The sequence below is a fragment of the Pavona decussata genome, unplaced genomic scaffold (assembly GCF_977016875.1).
Source record: "Pavona decussata unplaced genomic scaffold, jaPavDecu1.1 SCAFFOLD_344, whole genome shotgun sequence".
Lineage (NCBI taxonomy): Eukaryota > Metazoa > Cnidaria > Anthozoa > Scleractinia > Agariciidae > Pavona > Pavona decussata.
Window position 1 is genome coordinate 608378 of NW_028145729.1, and position 17041 is coordinate 625418.

At 39.4% G+C, this 17041-nt stretch overlaps 2 protein-coding genes and 1 non-coding gene across 4 annotated transcripts; 2 read left to right on the forward strand and 1 right to left on the reverse strand.

Moving 5' to 3' along the window:
• Positions 1–226: 226 nt before the first annotated feature.
• Positions 227–299, forward strand: Trnas-aga (transfer RNA serine (anticodon AGA)). Its single transcript has one exon. It is a non-coding gene; the product is annotated as a tRNA-Ser (tRNA).
• A 7675-nt stretch (positions 300–7974) lies between these two features.
• Positions 7975–11542, forward strand: LOC146453235 (uncharacterized). Of its 2 annotated transcripts, none has more exons than XM_085096901.1 (4): positions 7975–8872; positions 9718–9948; positions 10215–10749; positions 11291–11542. In XM_085096901.1, exons 1-4 carry the CDS (start codon positions 8619–8621, stop codon positions 11537–11539), a joined length of 1269 nt encoding a protein of 422 aa, XP_084953027.1. In that variant the 5' UTR covers positions 7975–8618; the 3' UTR covers positions 11540–11542. The 2 variants fall into 2 exon arrangements, with proteins under 2 accessions (XP_084953027.1, XP_084953028.1); XM_085096902.1 differs by lacking the exon at positions 11291–11542 and adding an exon at positions 10928–11057.
• Positions 11543–12609: 1067 nt separating this feature from the next.
• On the reverse strand, positions 12610–16840 carry LOC146453236 (uncharacterized). Its single transcript, XM_085096909.1, has 3 exons — positions 16754–16840; positions 13914–15489; positions 12610–13275 (listed from the first exon to the last, which is right to left on the reverse strand). Exons 1-3 carry the CDS (start codon positions 16838–16840, stop codon positions 12611–12613), a joined length of 2328 nt encoding a protein of 775 aa, XP_084953035.1. The 3' UTR covers position 12610.
• Positions 16841–17041: the final 201 nt, after the last annotated feature.

Here is a 17041-nt window from a genome sequence, read left to right on the forward strand (position 1 = left end):
ACAAACATCACTCAATCCGCCGTCATGGGCTGATATTGAAAGGATCGTCAAGAAAGAAAGTAACTGCATTTAATTGTTTATACATTTCATATTTTGACCAATATAAAAAATATCCCATCACATTTATGTCCATTGCGCATATGCCACACATGACATTCCAATCCTAGCAGTATGCAGGATGTTTGTCCCATGAACCTAGTCAGTCAATGGTCTTAGCTCCCACGAGTCTCCTGTAGCTCAGTGGTAGAGCATCCGAACTAGAAATCGGAAGGTCTTAGGTTCGACTCCTGATAGGAGCACTCGGATTTTTTCCGAGTGCTATGCCTGTATCACTTACGGAGTAATACATTATTCTCATTGACCAATATATGTTCTTGTCAGTCCTTAAAGGCAGCAAACCAATACATTTTCGTAAAATAAACGTCAACGAATGTTTTGTCACTAACCTCTCTATCAGTATTTTAAATGTAAGACGAAGTTTCTTATTTCATAAAGCGGAATTTTGTTTTAAAAGTGCCGTAATGGACGGTAATCTTAGATTTCAGACAGTATGATATATTCTCAATACACCAAGCAAAGCGGAAAGGTGAGAACCTTGAGGTCACTAAAGGAAGTGGAAAAAGGAAATCTGAAGTGTTTTGTTTTCTCCGAATTTTAGCCCAGGATTAAAAATGCCCCACAAAGTCAAAACAGAGAACAACTGTCAAAGCGTTTCTTGCAAAAAATGAAAAAAAAAAAAACCTAACTGAATAATACGAGGGATAAAAGTACTTCTTGGTAGCTATCTTTTGGATGGCTAATCAAGTAGCTCGTTCTTCTCCTTTCTCATGGACAAGCTATATGGCAACTTTCGACTTTCTTGGAATTGAATTGTGTTCAAGTGAGCCCTTGAGAGAGTTTGTTGTTCTTCGATCGTGCGATTATGTAAGACGTAATTTTCACGGAGCACATTTCATGAGGTAAGGCCAAGTAATCCGTAAGCGGCAAATGTTCGCGGATAAAAATGGCGGGCTTTTAGATCGAAGGATCAAAGAAAAAGCTGTCATATGCATCTTTATTTAGCGTTGTGTTAGTCATCCGTCGCCCCAGTTCCAAAGTAGTCAACATAACGATTATTGCATCTGATCAGTCGATTTAATTCGGTCAAGACCAGCGAAGATCACTAAGCAAGGTCTGCTGCGAAATCAAGATCAACTCACCGTTTTGCTTCAAAGATATCGATGTACGAATTATTTGCTCTTTACGGAAAAATTGTTCCGGTGTTAACTTCAAGCGTCCGTCGAAAAGATGTTATGAACTAAGACGAAGCACGAAAATCCAGTCCCGAATATTATTTTTCTCAAATTGTAGGGCATGATTTTACTGAATTTAGAAAAGGTCAGTATCCTTTGAATTGCGGCTCATTAAGCTTAACTTTTAGATGCATGTAAAACCAGGCGGACATTTTAGTTTAATCCTGATATTTTTTGTAGAGTGATTTCTTCTGGGTAACACATGTACAATATCATCCTAATTTCTGGATTATTTAAGAGGCCATTCTAAAGAAACACTGTATTGTCTTATTGGCTGACCCGGGTTGAGGTCCAATGAAAACTGTATCCTGTAGTGCTTCTGGGATATACAACAAAAACAATATAATATTATCCCTGAAAGGCGGATGTTAAATCCTTTCTGGTCCATCCAGGGTAAAGCATCATTGTAACCAGTAGAAATAATTTGTTCAGAGGTAAACAATAAAACTAAAACAAATATTACTTTTATTACCACTTCTAGGAAATCTAAGGTGAAGTCCTAACATTGTTCTATGCTCAGGTGCTTCATCTGAGATATATAACATAAATGATTTGATTTTTTAGGCGCACATTATAAACTTAGACGGATGTCAATTATAACCTTTCTGGTTCAGCCAGATTGAAGTCCTAGCATGACTGTATGCTTTTAAGCAAAAGTGCTTTGGGATATATAACAGCAACAATATAATATTTTTAGGTGAACATTACAAACACTGGCGGATGTTATATATCTTTTCTGGCTCATCCCCGGAGGGGGGGGGGGTACTCCCTTATATGGGCTAAATAGATATGCGCGGCAACAAAGGGTATGGTTTTTCAGCCGCTTTGGTCATAAATAGGGTATCAATTTTAGCCATTTTGCCGCCATTTTGGTAATATATAGGGTATCAATTTTTGCACTTTAGTCTTGAATTTGTTTTTTGTTTTTTTCTTTTTGAAGAAGCTACTTCTTCATCATGATGTTTACAGCAACTGTGTACGTGCCGCAATGGCTTGTCATGCGCTCCGGTCACGCGCTGGACTCCAGGGGTTTTTGAACTGAAGTTGACCAGGAACTATCAGGTTATAAATAGGGTATCAAATTTTTGGTCAGGTCATAAAAAGGGTAGGGAAAATCGCAGATTTTGGTCATAAATAGGGTAAAGGTTTTGGGAAGCGGGCGCCGCACGCCCCTATCCATTTTGTTTCGGAGTACCCCCCGGGGGTTCATCCAGGTTGATGTCCTAGCATGACTGTATGCTTGAGCGCTCTGGGATATATAACACAGACAATGTAAATTTTTCAGGCGAACATTATAAACCTAGGCGGATGTTATATATCTTTCTGGTTCATCCAGGTTGATGTCCTAGCATGACTGTATGCTTGAGCACTCTGGGATATATAACACAGACAATGTAAATTTTTTCAGGCGAACATTATAAACCTAGGCGGATGTTATATATCTTTCTGGTTCATCCAGGTTGATGTCCTAGCATGACTGTATGCTTGAGCACTCTGGGATATATAACACAGACAAAGTAAATTTTTCAGGCGAACATTATAAACCTAGGCGGATGTTATATATCTTTCTGGTTCTATTTGATAGCCGAAAGCTCATGTTTTTAATCTTTTTAACCAGAGAACGTTTCTTAATCCAATATGTCTTATTTTTACTAGTATATCTTAGCTTTTTTTTTTTGGTAGCCTTTTCTAGTACTTGTGTGAGCCCAAGGTTAACGCACGCGTGCCGATTTATTGGGCCGAATTTTGTTTGGCCGATTTAGCCTGAGTTGATTTACACATAACGATTTATCACATTAAGAAAGTGAATAAGTGGACAAAATCGACCCGATTGATAAAACTTGATCGCAATGGAACTACATGTATAAACCTTGCTAAAACTGAAATCTGTCAAAGAGCAGCAGAATTTATAAAATCGAACAGATCTTAAGCCCGCGCTATATCAGTAAAAGAAAAAAAAAAAGAAAGCTCATGCCGACAATTTGCAGTGTGCATACGAATAAGCCAACTAATCGGATCGATTACATTCCTTAGCTGAAAAATTTTCCGTATTTCCAAGGATCTCCAAGTTAGTCAGGGTACCCAGTGTTAACGACATATTTGCCTTCTTCTATTCCTGTGTGGCGGGCGATTAAAGTCACGATTCCGTTTTTCAGTACGTATTAATTTGAATTTCTGCGAAAAGATTCCATTACTGAACTGTTGCGTGCCCCGGAACAGACTGCAGTAAAACAGTCATGCGGGATCCGTTTGCAGACACGTCATATCTCGAAAGAAATTTAATTAAAAGCTCGCAAAAAGAACTTTTAGGCGCAAGGATTATAACACTTACGCGTTAAAATTAACGCCGCAAGCGAAACAGAAGTAATGCCAGAATGGATTCTATTACATTGGAATGCTCAGAGTTATTTGACGTCCCGTGGAGAAACCAGGCAAATTGCCTGGTATCTCCAAGGGGTGCCGAAGTTTTATTTTCTTTGCTAAGAACCTCTGGCTCGTTATGATAGATATCCAAGGCTTCGCGCCCGACTCGTGTGCGCATTAACATTATTAATCTAAGTTCGTTTCACCGGCTTCGCACTAGACACGTGCGCGCACTCAAGATTATTAATCTGAGTTTGTTTCACCGTCGCACTCAACATCTCGTTTCACAGTTTGAGTGGGTTTTTCTGTGGGTTGAACTTATCCTCATTAATGACGACCGGCTCTGTGATTGGATTGGACACAATTTGACAGCTATTCCTGTAATTGGCCAAATGGAACGCGCCAGTGTGCCGACGGGTTCTCAAAGCTCAACTGATGACAGCACAGGGAGCCCACACAAACCGTGTGACTGGTGATTGTTTACAAAATTTAAAGGATTTGTATGGAAATATTATAAGGTTCGTATTATAGCCAAATGTTAGGGAAAATGTTTTTCTGAAAAGTCACAATAAATGTAAACTTATCTCAATCGTTGTGCTTTGTCGTTCTTTTGCCTGAAAATGGGGAATTTAGGCGATTTTGAAGGCTTTGCTTTTGTCGTTTACCTAAGCGTTATATAGAGAGAAAAGGGAGGAAAGCTCTGTCAGAAATGCTCCAACGCCGAGGCGATTTTCACCCGGAAATTCGAATCACCCCGCTTCCGAACCCAGCACCAGTAAAGTGGAGATGTTAAGCTTTCCTCTCGTACCATTCGATCGAAAATCCGTTCAAAATGAGAAGCGCCAGCCGGCGAAGAAAATCAAGATATCGGCATTCGAAGTTCAAATTCACCGTTACAAATTTTAGTGTGCAGGTCAAGACAGAAGGGTGCGATTATGGTTAAATCGGAGAATAGCAAAAAATGAGTTTTGAGATACGATTCTTCCAATTCTCCGATTTTTCGACTTGGCAGGATTCTCCGATTATTCCGATTCTTCCGATTATACGATTCCTCCCGAAACAAGCGCACTACACATGAATATATCTCGTTCTTTAATCCATTAGCCGAAACAAGCGCACTCAGTACACATGAATATATCTCGTTCTTAAGGCAAAATCGTACAGTCGGAAGAATCGTAGAATCGGACAATCACTTCTAAAGTCTCTTAAGGTAAAATCGTAGAATCGGAAGAATTGCAGAATCGGATAATCATTTCTAAAGTGTCTTATCGTAAAATCGTAGAATCGGAAGAATCGTAGAATCGGATAATCATTTCTAAAGTCTCTTATGGTAAAATCGTAGAATCGGAAGAATCGTAGAATCGGATAGTCATTTCTAAAGTCTCTTAAGCTAAAATCGTAGAATCGGAAGAATCGGAGACCTCAATCGTAAAATAGGTAAAAACCTTAGTGGTAAATCGTATAATAGTACGCCTAAATCGGACATACTATTCTCCGATTTAGCCATAATCGCACTGCTCTCGGTCAAGAACTGTCACGCTGACTGCTCCACTCTGATTGGATGCGGTAAATGCTGTGGTTAAACAAAGCCCATTCATTATTCACTATTTTTTTCCCGCGCAAAGTACTTTAAAACTTACAGAATTGGTCGTCAAGTTTATAAATGACTGCTTGTAAAAATTGCATTTCTGGCTAAATAAAAATAATTTTAGCCATCTGAATATAATCTTGTTGTTTAATATGTTTTTTAGCTAGTTTATAGGGTTATTAAAATTGGCCGTTCTGCTGATGGAATAAGTAAAAACTGCAAAACACGTCGAAGTTTTCGCATAGGCAGAACCGCGTTTTAAACAAGTCTCAAACATGGTTTTCCTGAAAGGAATATTTAACAAAACCTTTTTAATAAAACTTTTCTAGTGTTGTAGGCGGCTTTCCGGTAAATTTCAGCTGATCGGCAAAACCCTCTCTCTACAGTATTGCGTGACGGTGACACCGGAACTGTGACCGTTCTGTCTGACTGATTTGACAGTAATTTGCATAACTCCTGGTTGACAAAAGGGGCGTTATAAGCATTTTAACTAGTCGCCGTCGTAGTGATGTTGTAAAAACTGCATGAGCGTTGTATTAAAAGCCGCGATTGTTTAGACTGAACGGATCTACATTGTAAGATTTGCGTACCGAATCGAAGGTGTACTTAGCTTGTAGAGACCACACCGATAAATCCTGCTTCGGATTCGACGAATTAGCGAACCATTGCATTTCGCTGGATTCCCGTCGCAAAAACATCTCGCATTCGAAGTTTTCTGGTCGTGCTTCGATTCGCATCAGACCTGTAGCTGATACGGAATTCTGTTTTGTCAAAGTAGTCGACTTTGCATGCATAATTAGAAACTCTTCGACCTAGATACAGTTTTTTGTCGTACACTAAGGGTGATCGCTTACGAGGGAGTTGACTTGTTTTCTAAGACATCTGATCATTTATAGCAATACAAATGTCCCGCAATGCTACCACAGTCGGATTCTTAATGCCCGGTTCAAGCCAAATTTTAAAAGAGAAAGAAAAATTTGTCATTTGGTTACGTCCTCCTTCAAACGTAACTGATTAGGGAATTTCACATGGTAGTCCACGTAAAAGAAACGGCAAAAAAATGTTCCAAAAAGTGTGATGCATGCAGGTGCACAGTTATTGTTTTACTTACTAAATCTACTTTTTTTTGTTCTCGTTGCATCTTAAACTCCCTAATCAGTCCGTGTTTTGAGTGACGGGGGGGGGGGGTGGGGGTAGTTTTGTTTAACCATTTTGCTAAGCCCCCTCACTTGTTTTAGCCTTGCTACGGGCCTGATCTCGCAGAACGTTCTTGGTGACCAATTACACGAAAGTGCATGTTTCATCTGTGCAAATTGTTTTAGTTGCGGTTAGGTATTTTTTTTCTGTGAAATTTGTGTCTGAGATGAGATGATTAATACGAAGTTAATAACCCTTCTGAATCCCGAAATTTCAGTTTTGAAGCTGGAGAAATAATTCCCAAGAGATAATCAATTGCACCTGGCTTTAAAGAGTATTTTAATTCTAAAACACACAATATAGACGGGTTTTTATTTTCCTTCCTATTTATTTATTTACTCCAACAAACTTGATTGTTTTAATTCCAGAAATATTCCTTACGATGAACTTGCAATAATACCAAAGAGTAAAATTCAATAGTTTTAATATGGTTTACAAATGAAATGCTCTCACCGATAGTAAAAATATTAAGAAAACAAGACTTTCAATGTATTTCGCATAGAAGTAAATGTTTCAATCAAACGCATCGTTCAACTTCCGAAAAATGAATATATCTTGTTTTGATGTCAGCTGTTTTCCTTTGTATCTTTGTGATAATTACACGCCGTAATTAAATTCGTTCAGGCAGCAATGCTATTCGTCTTTCCTTTTTTCCTCCTTTCCACGCAACATAATTTGCAGCTAGATAAAACTATCCTTCCATCAATATCAGCTCCTTTCATCTGTAACTTCTTTTTCTTTTCCTTGAATTTTCAGCTCAATGATTTTGTTAACAAGACAACCAAGTTCAACTATCCCTCCAGCACTGCGCATGGCATAACTGCGTTGACTCCACTGTTGCAAGATATTTCGTATGATTGGCTCAATTCGTCTCCGATGGCTGCCAGTCTGTTAGCGACTGTTTTAACTGTCACCTTGGATTGTTCATTTACTGTCGCCACAACGATTAAGCTTTGCTCTACGTTCCAAAAGAGGTAACTTGGTCCATCCATATTTCATTGAAAATTATAACTTCTGCAAGTGATTCCCTGCAAAACAAATATATACAGTACTATCTTCAACAACTTCAGTTTTGAAGAAATATTTCAAAGCGTGAAAATTCCCAGTACAAGTGAGTGGATACGTCACAGTAAACTGTCTAAGTTACAGGGGAAACTTGGGTTTGATTCCCGCTCGGGACAACATTTTTGTTTTTATTTTGTTTTTTGCAAGTAAGGAGTGTGTCGAAAATCATCACACATAGTTTCAAATGAAATATTCATTCACCAGTAAGTTCCCGCAAATTTTATGACAATGAATATCTTATCTGTCGTAAGCAAAGTAACATTTGGAACAAAATTTCTTAAATTATGTACACGATTTAAGATTTATCATGATTGCGTTAAAAAAAAAAAACAAGAAAGCAAATTGTAAATCAGTGAAAATTGTTCCAAGAAATTCTTCACCTACCCAGCTACAGAAGGAGTGCTTATTGAGTGTAGTCGAATGTTCGCGGATCGTTGTTTTTGAACTTCTTGCTTGTCACTGTAGCTGGCAATAACAGTTGTGACTGATTTATGAAGGTAGATCCTGGACAAAATGTTCGACTCGTCGTTTCGTTATGGCGTTTCATCGTTTCCGCACGCCGATACTTCTAGTCGAGTCGTTGTTTTCCGAGTTCGACTCGTCAAATTGCCAGTTCGACTCGGCGTTCTAGGAAGTCGACTCATCACTTCGTGAGTTCGTCTCGTCATCTTGTCAGTTCGACTCGTCGTTTTACGAGTTCGACTCATCACTGACCACATCAGTTCGTCGTCCTTTGTCTTTTTGCCGTTTCGTCGTTTCGTTATGGCGTTTCATCGTTTCGTTATGTCGTTTCGTCGTTTCGACTCGTCCACTCAGAGAGGCTATAATTCGACGTACATTACATGAAGTGTTACTTGATTCCATGCACTTTTTCATGACGTATTTATCCAAAATTTGCTGTCTGCCGACTGAAAATGGATTCTTTGAAGAGATACCTACGCCACAGCATATAATTCGTCTTGAATCGAGTGAATGATCGTTTTCATGAAAGTGAGAATGGAATTGGGTATCTAATAACACACCTTGACAGAGTTTTGTATATTCTAGCACGTGCATCTTCGTTATTTAACATTCCCCCTCAGCTGGAATGTTTGTTGCAAAGAGCTCATCAAATGTTTGTTGTTCTTGGTGGTGATGACAACTCATTACAAAGACGGTTGTTTAAGTTTACAGGATGCAGGGGTCGTCCCAGCATAGACATTCCTAGAGAACTTCTGGAACAATACCTTGAGAACAATTTTACTCCTGAACAAATAGCTCGACTTTTTTGCGTGTCTTCCAAGACGATCCGACGACGTATCATTGACTATCAACTCCGCTTTGAAAAACACAGTTCTCTAACCGACGCAGAATTGGATGATCTTATGTAAGTATCAATTCTTTCATTATCATATTTGGGATTCCAATGCCTGCATTATATTCATGTGCGTACATGAGGCTGAATGCTATTTCCAGGAGCTTACAAAGTGTCAACATTATCAATTTCGCCAATGGGAGAGTAACTATCAAACGTTCAAAAAAACTCATAGCTCTACAAATTAGCAACAATGACATCTTGATCAAGTGTTATTTGTTATCCAAGGTTTTATGATGTATGTTTTAGTTGAAATATTTGCAGATTTATATTTTTATACAGGTAATTACATGTATTAATAATGTATTTTCAGCCAATGCCACAGGCGTATAACTTAAAGAAGAAATATTGGAGTACCAGTACTCAGAACAAAAAAATCTTAGTTTCTCCCGTACTGTAGCTTTTGGGAGTCAAACCGATATTAGCACAAGTTGTGGACCAAAAATATCACTGAATAACAAAACAGCAGCTGTAGCTCACAGATTTAAGTCTTGTTCATAGCTGTTGCCAAAATGCTACATTCTTGAAAAAATTTCTGGCCACTTAATACTGGTTAGAACACATTATCCCATTTGTATCATTGCAAATACATGTACATGTGTATGCAAGGCTGTTGAATAAAATAATATAGCCTGATGCTCCATGATAAGTATGTAAATAAAGGACAATACACTTGCTGAGGATTTTCCATGTAAGTGAATAAGGAATGATTCAGCTTCATTGTAATACAGTGTGCTCTATAACAAATTATGTTGTCAACACAATGGTAGATTGATGATCAATTTTTGAAAGGGGAAGGGGTGAGGCTCTTAGTTGATGTCAGTTCCTAACGCCTTGCTTATCAATTTGTTCAAAAGCTCAGAAGTTCTGACGACCTTTCCCAGATGTGGGTATAGGAACATGCGTGGACACCTTCGTGGAAGAGGTCATAATGTTCAATGGGATCGTATTCGAGACAGCATGAGACGGTTATGTCCTGAAGAAATTTTAATGCGGGCATTACAGCTTACAGCAGTGAGACGAAGAACATACTTTGTCCAGGCCCCCCTCTCACTGTGGCATATCGATGGAAACCACAAACTTATAAGGTAGCTACTGTATGTTACAGGTGATCACAAATCTCTATCTGTTTGGCAAACATATGAATGATCATGGTGAAGAGCAAACTAAACTGAACATGCAGTTTGGCACAATTTTTGCAAAATTGATAATTTATTAAATATTTGCACGCCTTTAAATGTTCTCTAGAAATTGACTGTGATCTACCTTCATAGTCTAACATCCCTAAGGTGTTTGGCTTTTTGGGCTTGTGGAGATGACTGATAACAAGCAAGCTTGTCTGTTTTGTTTTTAGATGGGGGTTTGTAATACACGGTGGCATAGATGGATACTCAAGGCGCATCATGTACTTGCACTGCAGTTGTAACAACAAAGCAGCAACTGTCCTTCAACTTTTTAAAACTGCTGTTGAAGAAAATGGCTTGCCTTCAAGAGTGCGAGCTGACCAAGGAGTGGAAAACGTGGATGTCGCCTGGTACCTACTAACACATCCAGACAGAGGGCCAGATCGTGGAAGTTTTATAGCTGGTAGAAGTTGCCATAATCAGCGAATTGAGCGTTTATGGAGAGATGTTTTCTCAGGTTGCACATTCATTTACTTCAACCTCTTTGACCACATGGAATCTGAGGGACTTTTGGATATTGACAATGATCTCCACATGTTCGTTTTAAGATACGTGTTTGAAGCGCGAATAAATGCCCATCTTCAAGAGTTTACAGAAGGTTGGAACCACCACCCTCTATCCACAGAGGAAAACATGTCTCCAATTCAGTTATGGTTATGGGGTCTCCATGGATTTTCACTCTCTGCAGAGCAAGCACAACCATTGGTATGTTGAAAGTACCCATACATATTATGTTGCACTGTTTATAATCTACAATTTATGTCGACACAGGACTACTAATTATTATTTCAAGTCATTCTAGTTGGTCCAGGTCTGTTTGTTCTAAAATAGCTCTTTTTTTGGTTCTGGGTTTGAAATATTTATATTTGTCGTTACTTTTCAGCAATATCAACAGTACTTGTTATGCTGTGTTCAAGCCCTTTCTCAACAAATTCATTTTTTTCCATTTGGATAAACTTTGCTTGAATTACTTCTTATGATAGAAATCCAACTACAAGAAAAAACTGTTTATTGTGGCTGTAACTACATAAATACAGTCCAACCTGCTATACGGAGACACCCTTAGGACCAATCATCGCTTTCTGCTTAAAGGAGGTTGAAAAATAATAATAAAAACGAGTTAGGGTGTGGCAGTCAAGCCACACACAAGGGAAAGTAATTTTCCATGGTAGATATCATTTTCATTTGCTTATCACCTAATTGACCAATTGTTTCTGACCATCTACATGTACTTTTTATTCCACAGGTGGATGATGTTCCCCATTATGGCATTGATTGGAGTGGCCCCCTGCCTGATTGTCAGTGGGGTGGAGACAGTGTGCTCCTGGATAACACATCACCCGTGGAAGTTCCTGATATAGAATTACCTAGTGTTGCAGAAAATGATCTACGTGCATGCCTGGAACAGAATGACCCCCTAGCTGAGAGTCAATGTCTGGGATTTGATATCTATCTTAATCTTGTGTTGCGTTTGCAGGCATTAGTTAATGTCTAGAACCATTTGAGTTCTATGTCATAATGTTTTGTTTTTTTTTTTCGTTTTTTACCAAAAAGGTACTAATATCATGTTTACGTACTTTTGGTTATTGTGATGCTAATTAAAAATGGCCTCAGGAAACTGGAAAATTTATTGTTGCATGAAACTGAGAACAAATGAAGGGGTGTCTGGAAGAAAGCCCTGAGTGACTTCTGATAAATTGCTAGATTCTCCTACCAAATTGCATTGTATTCCCCTGTGAAACAAAAGGAGAATTTGACCTTACATCAAAAGTCACTTAGGGTCTTATTCCGCACATCCCTTCAAATGATCATCCTTTTTACATACCGGTATGTTATTCCACAACACAAAGGAATACTGTGAAAAAAAGTGTACACTGTTTTCTTCAATGTAGTTGAAAACCAAAACTAAAACATCCCATTTATTGATTCTGTTCTTGAGGTACATCTATACATACACTGTATATAATATTGATGACTGCACAAGCAAAATCAAACATCATGGTTTTAACTGCAACATTTTAAGTAGTCTTTAAGAAAGGAACTGCCAATTACTTGTATGATAATGAAATCCTTACAGAATGTTCAATGTGTTAAGATTACTAAGAAGACTTAAATGTTGTCAAAAACATCAACTTTGAAATTAATAATCATCTTCTTTTACTCCATTGATAACCACAACTATGCAAAATTGTTTAAGGCTGGTTTTGTCCAGAGGCGGAGTCAGAGTTGTAGTCTGAGTCGCAAAAGCGATCGAAAGTCAGAGTCATAAGCGGAGTCATAAGCTCGACTTAGGATTCCATTGGTTTGATTTTCACGAAAGCATGTTGCTGTGGAGGACAAAGCCTCTGATTACAACTTTGACCATAACTCCATCACTATTGAAAACCAGCCTTTAGCCTCTCAGTCTGGGAGTAGCAATTTTTTTAAATTATACCTTGATAAGTTCTATGTTATGCAACAAAACAAAACAAACAAGAGAACAACTACAAATCCATACAGCCAACATGAAACGTTTTCAGAAAACTGCAGTTCACTGGTATTTTCTTAGCTTTGGGGTACAAAGTTGCTAAATAGTAGCAAATCCCTGGCTTTCAAACTGTAAAGCGATATCCAAGCTTTGATTAAACTTATTCTCAGTGGAATGAATTGTTGGGAGCTGTAATATTGCCAGGCATGCTGTTGCTGATGGCAAGGAAGCTTTCTCATCATCATCAGGAAGATATCTAAGCACAATGTTGTGAGGGAGACCACGAGGTGGAATTGATTTGAAGCCAGTAATGAACTGCAGCAGACATTTGAGTTTCTCCTCACCAGCATTACTTACATACTCGATGAACCAGTCATAGGAACGTTGCTGAGCGAAGTCGGAAGGCCTTTCTACACTGGCATCAAAGAGATTCTGAAATCCATTGGGAGTGAGGGTTTGCTCAATAGAATTACAAAGCAGCTTAAAGCAGACTTCCTTGTTGTTTTTGATCACATCTAGGAACTCAAACATCTTAAGACCTTTGGCAAATGAATCAATCTCAAACTTGCGGGACAGGATGATCTCACTTTCCAGTAGATTTTGTACTAGATGTGCCACATTCTGGTTAGTTATCTTCTTGGTTATTGGCCAGTGGGAGGCGTTTATCACTGACCAGAAGGACTCTGAGGAGGGATGGCTGTCAAGGACTTCATCAACATCTCCTTCCTGCAACTTATCTAACAATTCATGTAGCACAGCAGTTCCTTGAATTTAAAAGAAAAAAAAAACCTGTCAGAATTGTTCCATTGTGACATTAGAATTATGCCATATGGATAAGGACAGGAAACAACATGCGCAAGAAACAATTCACTTGCCCTTTGATTCTATTACTGTCGAAGCTCTATTAAAGGACAGACCATTATTTTTGAGAAAGAGAGGGGGAGAGGGCAATTTTTCTGAGCAAAAAATTATTTTTTACAGTTAAGTTGTGCTGGAATTTTTTCTATGGTAATTGCCAAAAAACATAGAATAAGTGAGCTACTACACATGCTCTCATTAGTTGATAGCTGTGTTTAGATGAGAGTATGTAAACACGGTTGTGAGGTTTTAGATTAGTGCGTACTTTCGAAAGTTATGCAAACTGTCTCAAATTCTCCCAACCCTCCTTGTGTTTAGATGAGGCTATGTAAACAAGGAAAAAGTGCTCTATTGCTTAAATGGTCCATCCCTAAGCTCTCTCTCTAACAAGCCCCTTGTTTGGAAGTATAATTTTTTAATAGTGCCCCCCCCTCTCTCTATAGACCTGCCTCCCCCCTATATGAAGTATTCAGAATTATGTACATCTCAATTTTCTTGTGACCATAAATTTAACAAAAACCATAGTACTAGTACGATAAAGTACCTGCATTGAGCGGGATATCTTGTCTTCTAAGTTGAGAGAGTACATACAGCGGGTTTGCATCTGCTAAGTAGAAGTAGATTGCTGGACATAAAGCACTAAAACTGGGACCACCTTGAGCAATGGAGTGGCTCACAATAATTCCAGCAAGCTGAAACAGTAGGCCTTTGGAGCTGTCTTTCACAGGAAGCAAAGACCACTCTGAACCCTCAAACAGCCGTTGTTGAATTTCTTTCAACAACATTTCAAAAAACTCAGCTCTAATGGCACCTGCATCTAAACCATCCTCTCCTTTGAAGGAAATGGTTAGATTGTTCCTTAATTTGTCACTGTTAGTTAAGGCTTTCTTGTAAAATATCAGTGCTCCTCTCCAAACTTCATCTCTGTCGACAGTAAGGCTGTAATCATCTGTCTTGACATTGGCCATAAGGCTGTCAACCACACTTTCAGTAGATGCAAAGTACAATGTCTCATTAGTGCATGTTTCAGGTGCACTTGTGACCATGCCCATTTCTTCCAGGAACTCACACACATGATCTGCAGCTTCTTCAAGGGTTGCTGACCTCTGAACAGCAAGTTCGATCTTGCCTTTGGGGGAATCTGGAAACATTTCAGACAGTTGATCTACCCACAACCTTGCCTCTCCGTCTGTGTTACATATCTGAGAAGAGAAACCTGTCACTCCTGTGCTGCTTTCCCCCTGGCTGCTCGCTCCTTGGCTGCTCGCTCCTTGGCCGCTTGCTCCTTGGCTGCTTGCTCCTTGGCCGCTTGCTCCTTGCCTGCTTGCTCCTTGGCTGCTCCCTCCTTGGCTGCTTGCTCCTTGGCTGCTTGCTCCTTGGCTGCTTGCTCCTTGGCTGCTTGCTCCTTGGCTGCTTGCCCCTTGGCTGCTTGCTCCTTGGCTGCTTGCTCCTTGGCTGCTTGATCCTTGGCTGCTCATTCCTTGGCGTCTCATTCCTCGGCTACTGGTCCAGAGACTGCCGCCCCCTTGAATGCTGTGACTGCTGCTCCCTCCACTACTCCCCCCAGGGCATGTATTAAAGTGTTCTTTAATACTCTGAATGGGAATGTCTCTTTCGCAGTTGACACATTGTGTCTTGACTTGCTCATCACACATAGAGGGTTGGACCAATCTCTCCAGATCAAGTTTACTTTGCATAGGCCTGATGTAAATTGCTGCTGTGCTTGAGACCACATCTTTTACATATGGAATGCTGTATCCACCATGTTGTTCCATTGGAATTGGTACAAGGGGCCTTGATGGTCCACCTCTATCTGCCCGTAGGAGCTCAAATGCTCCTCGCTGGGATGTCAGTTTAGGATACTCTTTTTCCAATGTAGCTCTTAATTTCAGAAAGTCCCCTCGCTTGTCTGGAAATACAATTTTCTTCTTACCCAGACCAGCAAGAGTTAAAGTATGAGACTCAGCCAGTGATGGTGTTTTGTTTGTATTTGGGGAGTGCAGGAGAATAAGTCGTGGGTCCAGGTGTCCTTTATCACAATGGGGACAAATGTTGGGCCTTTTTTCCTTTTTTTGGGTTGTGGGCCATGAGAGGCTGACCTGTACTGTGGGAAAGCTGCCCTGAAGAAAGCACAGTTTGAGATATTACTACTGGTGTAACTGAGAATTTAACAATATAGTCACTCTTTCAGAATACTCTATGCTTAGAATTAACACACTAGTAACAATAATGCATCAGTCAATGCAAACCCCAGCCCACCCCTCTCCTGGCTGTGTCAAACCAAGACATTCCAGCTGGTGCTCATTGCCGAGTTTTTTAATTGCTTGCACCTTTAGCCATTTTTCTTTGCCTCAATATAACAATATTGAAGTTTGTGGCTTTGCTCAAATACCCTGTTCCAGAAGATATGCAAACACCCCAAAAAGGGGTTTTTGGTTTCAGCTTCTCTTCCCCTCTGGAAATTCCAGTTTGGGTTCATACATTATCAAGAGTTTAGTCCCACTTCCTGCACCACCACCCAACTCTGGGAAATCATTTCCAATGATCCTACACAGGGAGGGTATTGATAATTTCTGGTAATTCACATTAGACTACTACCATTTTAGAACAAAAAGAGACTGTCAAAGTTTCCATCGACTGATGCATAAGAACAATACAACAGCCAAAGGAGGCTTAGTACCCTACTAGGCAAAAATGCTTTGCTTTTCAAGCTGGGTCTTCCAAGCTTAATTCACTGTCCTTACCAGTCCTATCATATTTGACCTACAGAAAGGGTCTCTTTCTCAAAAATCTGGCTGTCATTAATTAACGTGTTACACAGAAAAACAAAACTTTCGTTCAAGCACAAAGTATGCTTAGTGCTATCATCAAGACTAACAACAAACCACTGTTTAGTGCTATTTCAAAGTCATGGCGACCTATACCCCTTCAGCTTTGAACAAAGTAGATAGGACAACTCAATAAGCCTGTGTGAATGTAAGCTTGACATTACATTACAGCTTTCAGAATACTAACTCTGTCTAGAATGAAAAGCGTAAAATATTTTGGGCTCTTAGGTACTAAACATCATTCTTTCAGTCTGCGTCTTCCAAAAATAGCGACTCGAATGATTTTGCCATCAACAACAAATATAAAGGTTATTTGCAAATAGGCGAGCTACATTATTCATTCATTCATTTATTTATTACAATCTATGGTTAAAACGCCAAAGGATAATCTGTAAAGGAGTACAGAACCCCATATAAAAACCGATCACTTAGGAACTAATATACACACAAGCGTTTCTTTGAAGAACGCTTTTATAGAGTGTTGAATATTATTATCATCGGCTCACCTCCAATTCGCTTCTGCTCTTGAAATCGAGCTTGTTGACTGTTGATTGACCTGATTGTTGTCTCTTTCATTTGGTGGAGACGATATATCTTCGATTTTACTGATCGCGTTTTCCAAAATTCCCCGCAACTCCTCCATGTTTCGGATCTCACATGGAGAGGACCAAAACCGCGGGAAAATGGAAAACACATCATGTAATGTACGTCGAATTATAGCCTCTCTGAGTGGACGAGTCGAAACGACGAAACGACATAACGAAACGATGAAACGCCATAACGAAACGACGAAACGGCAAAAAGACAAAGGACGACGAACTGATGTGGTCAGTGATGAGTCGAA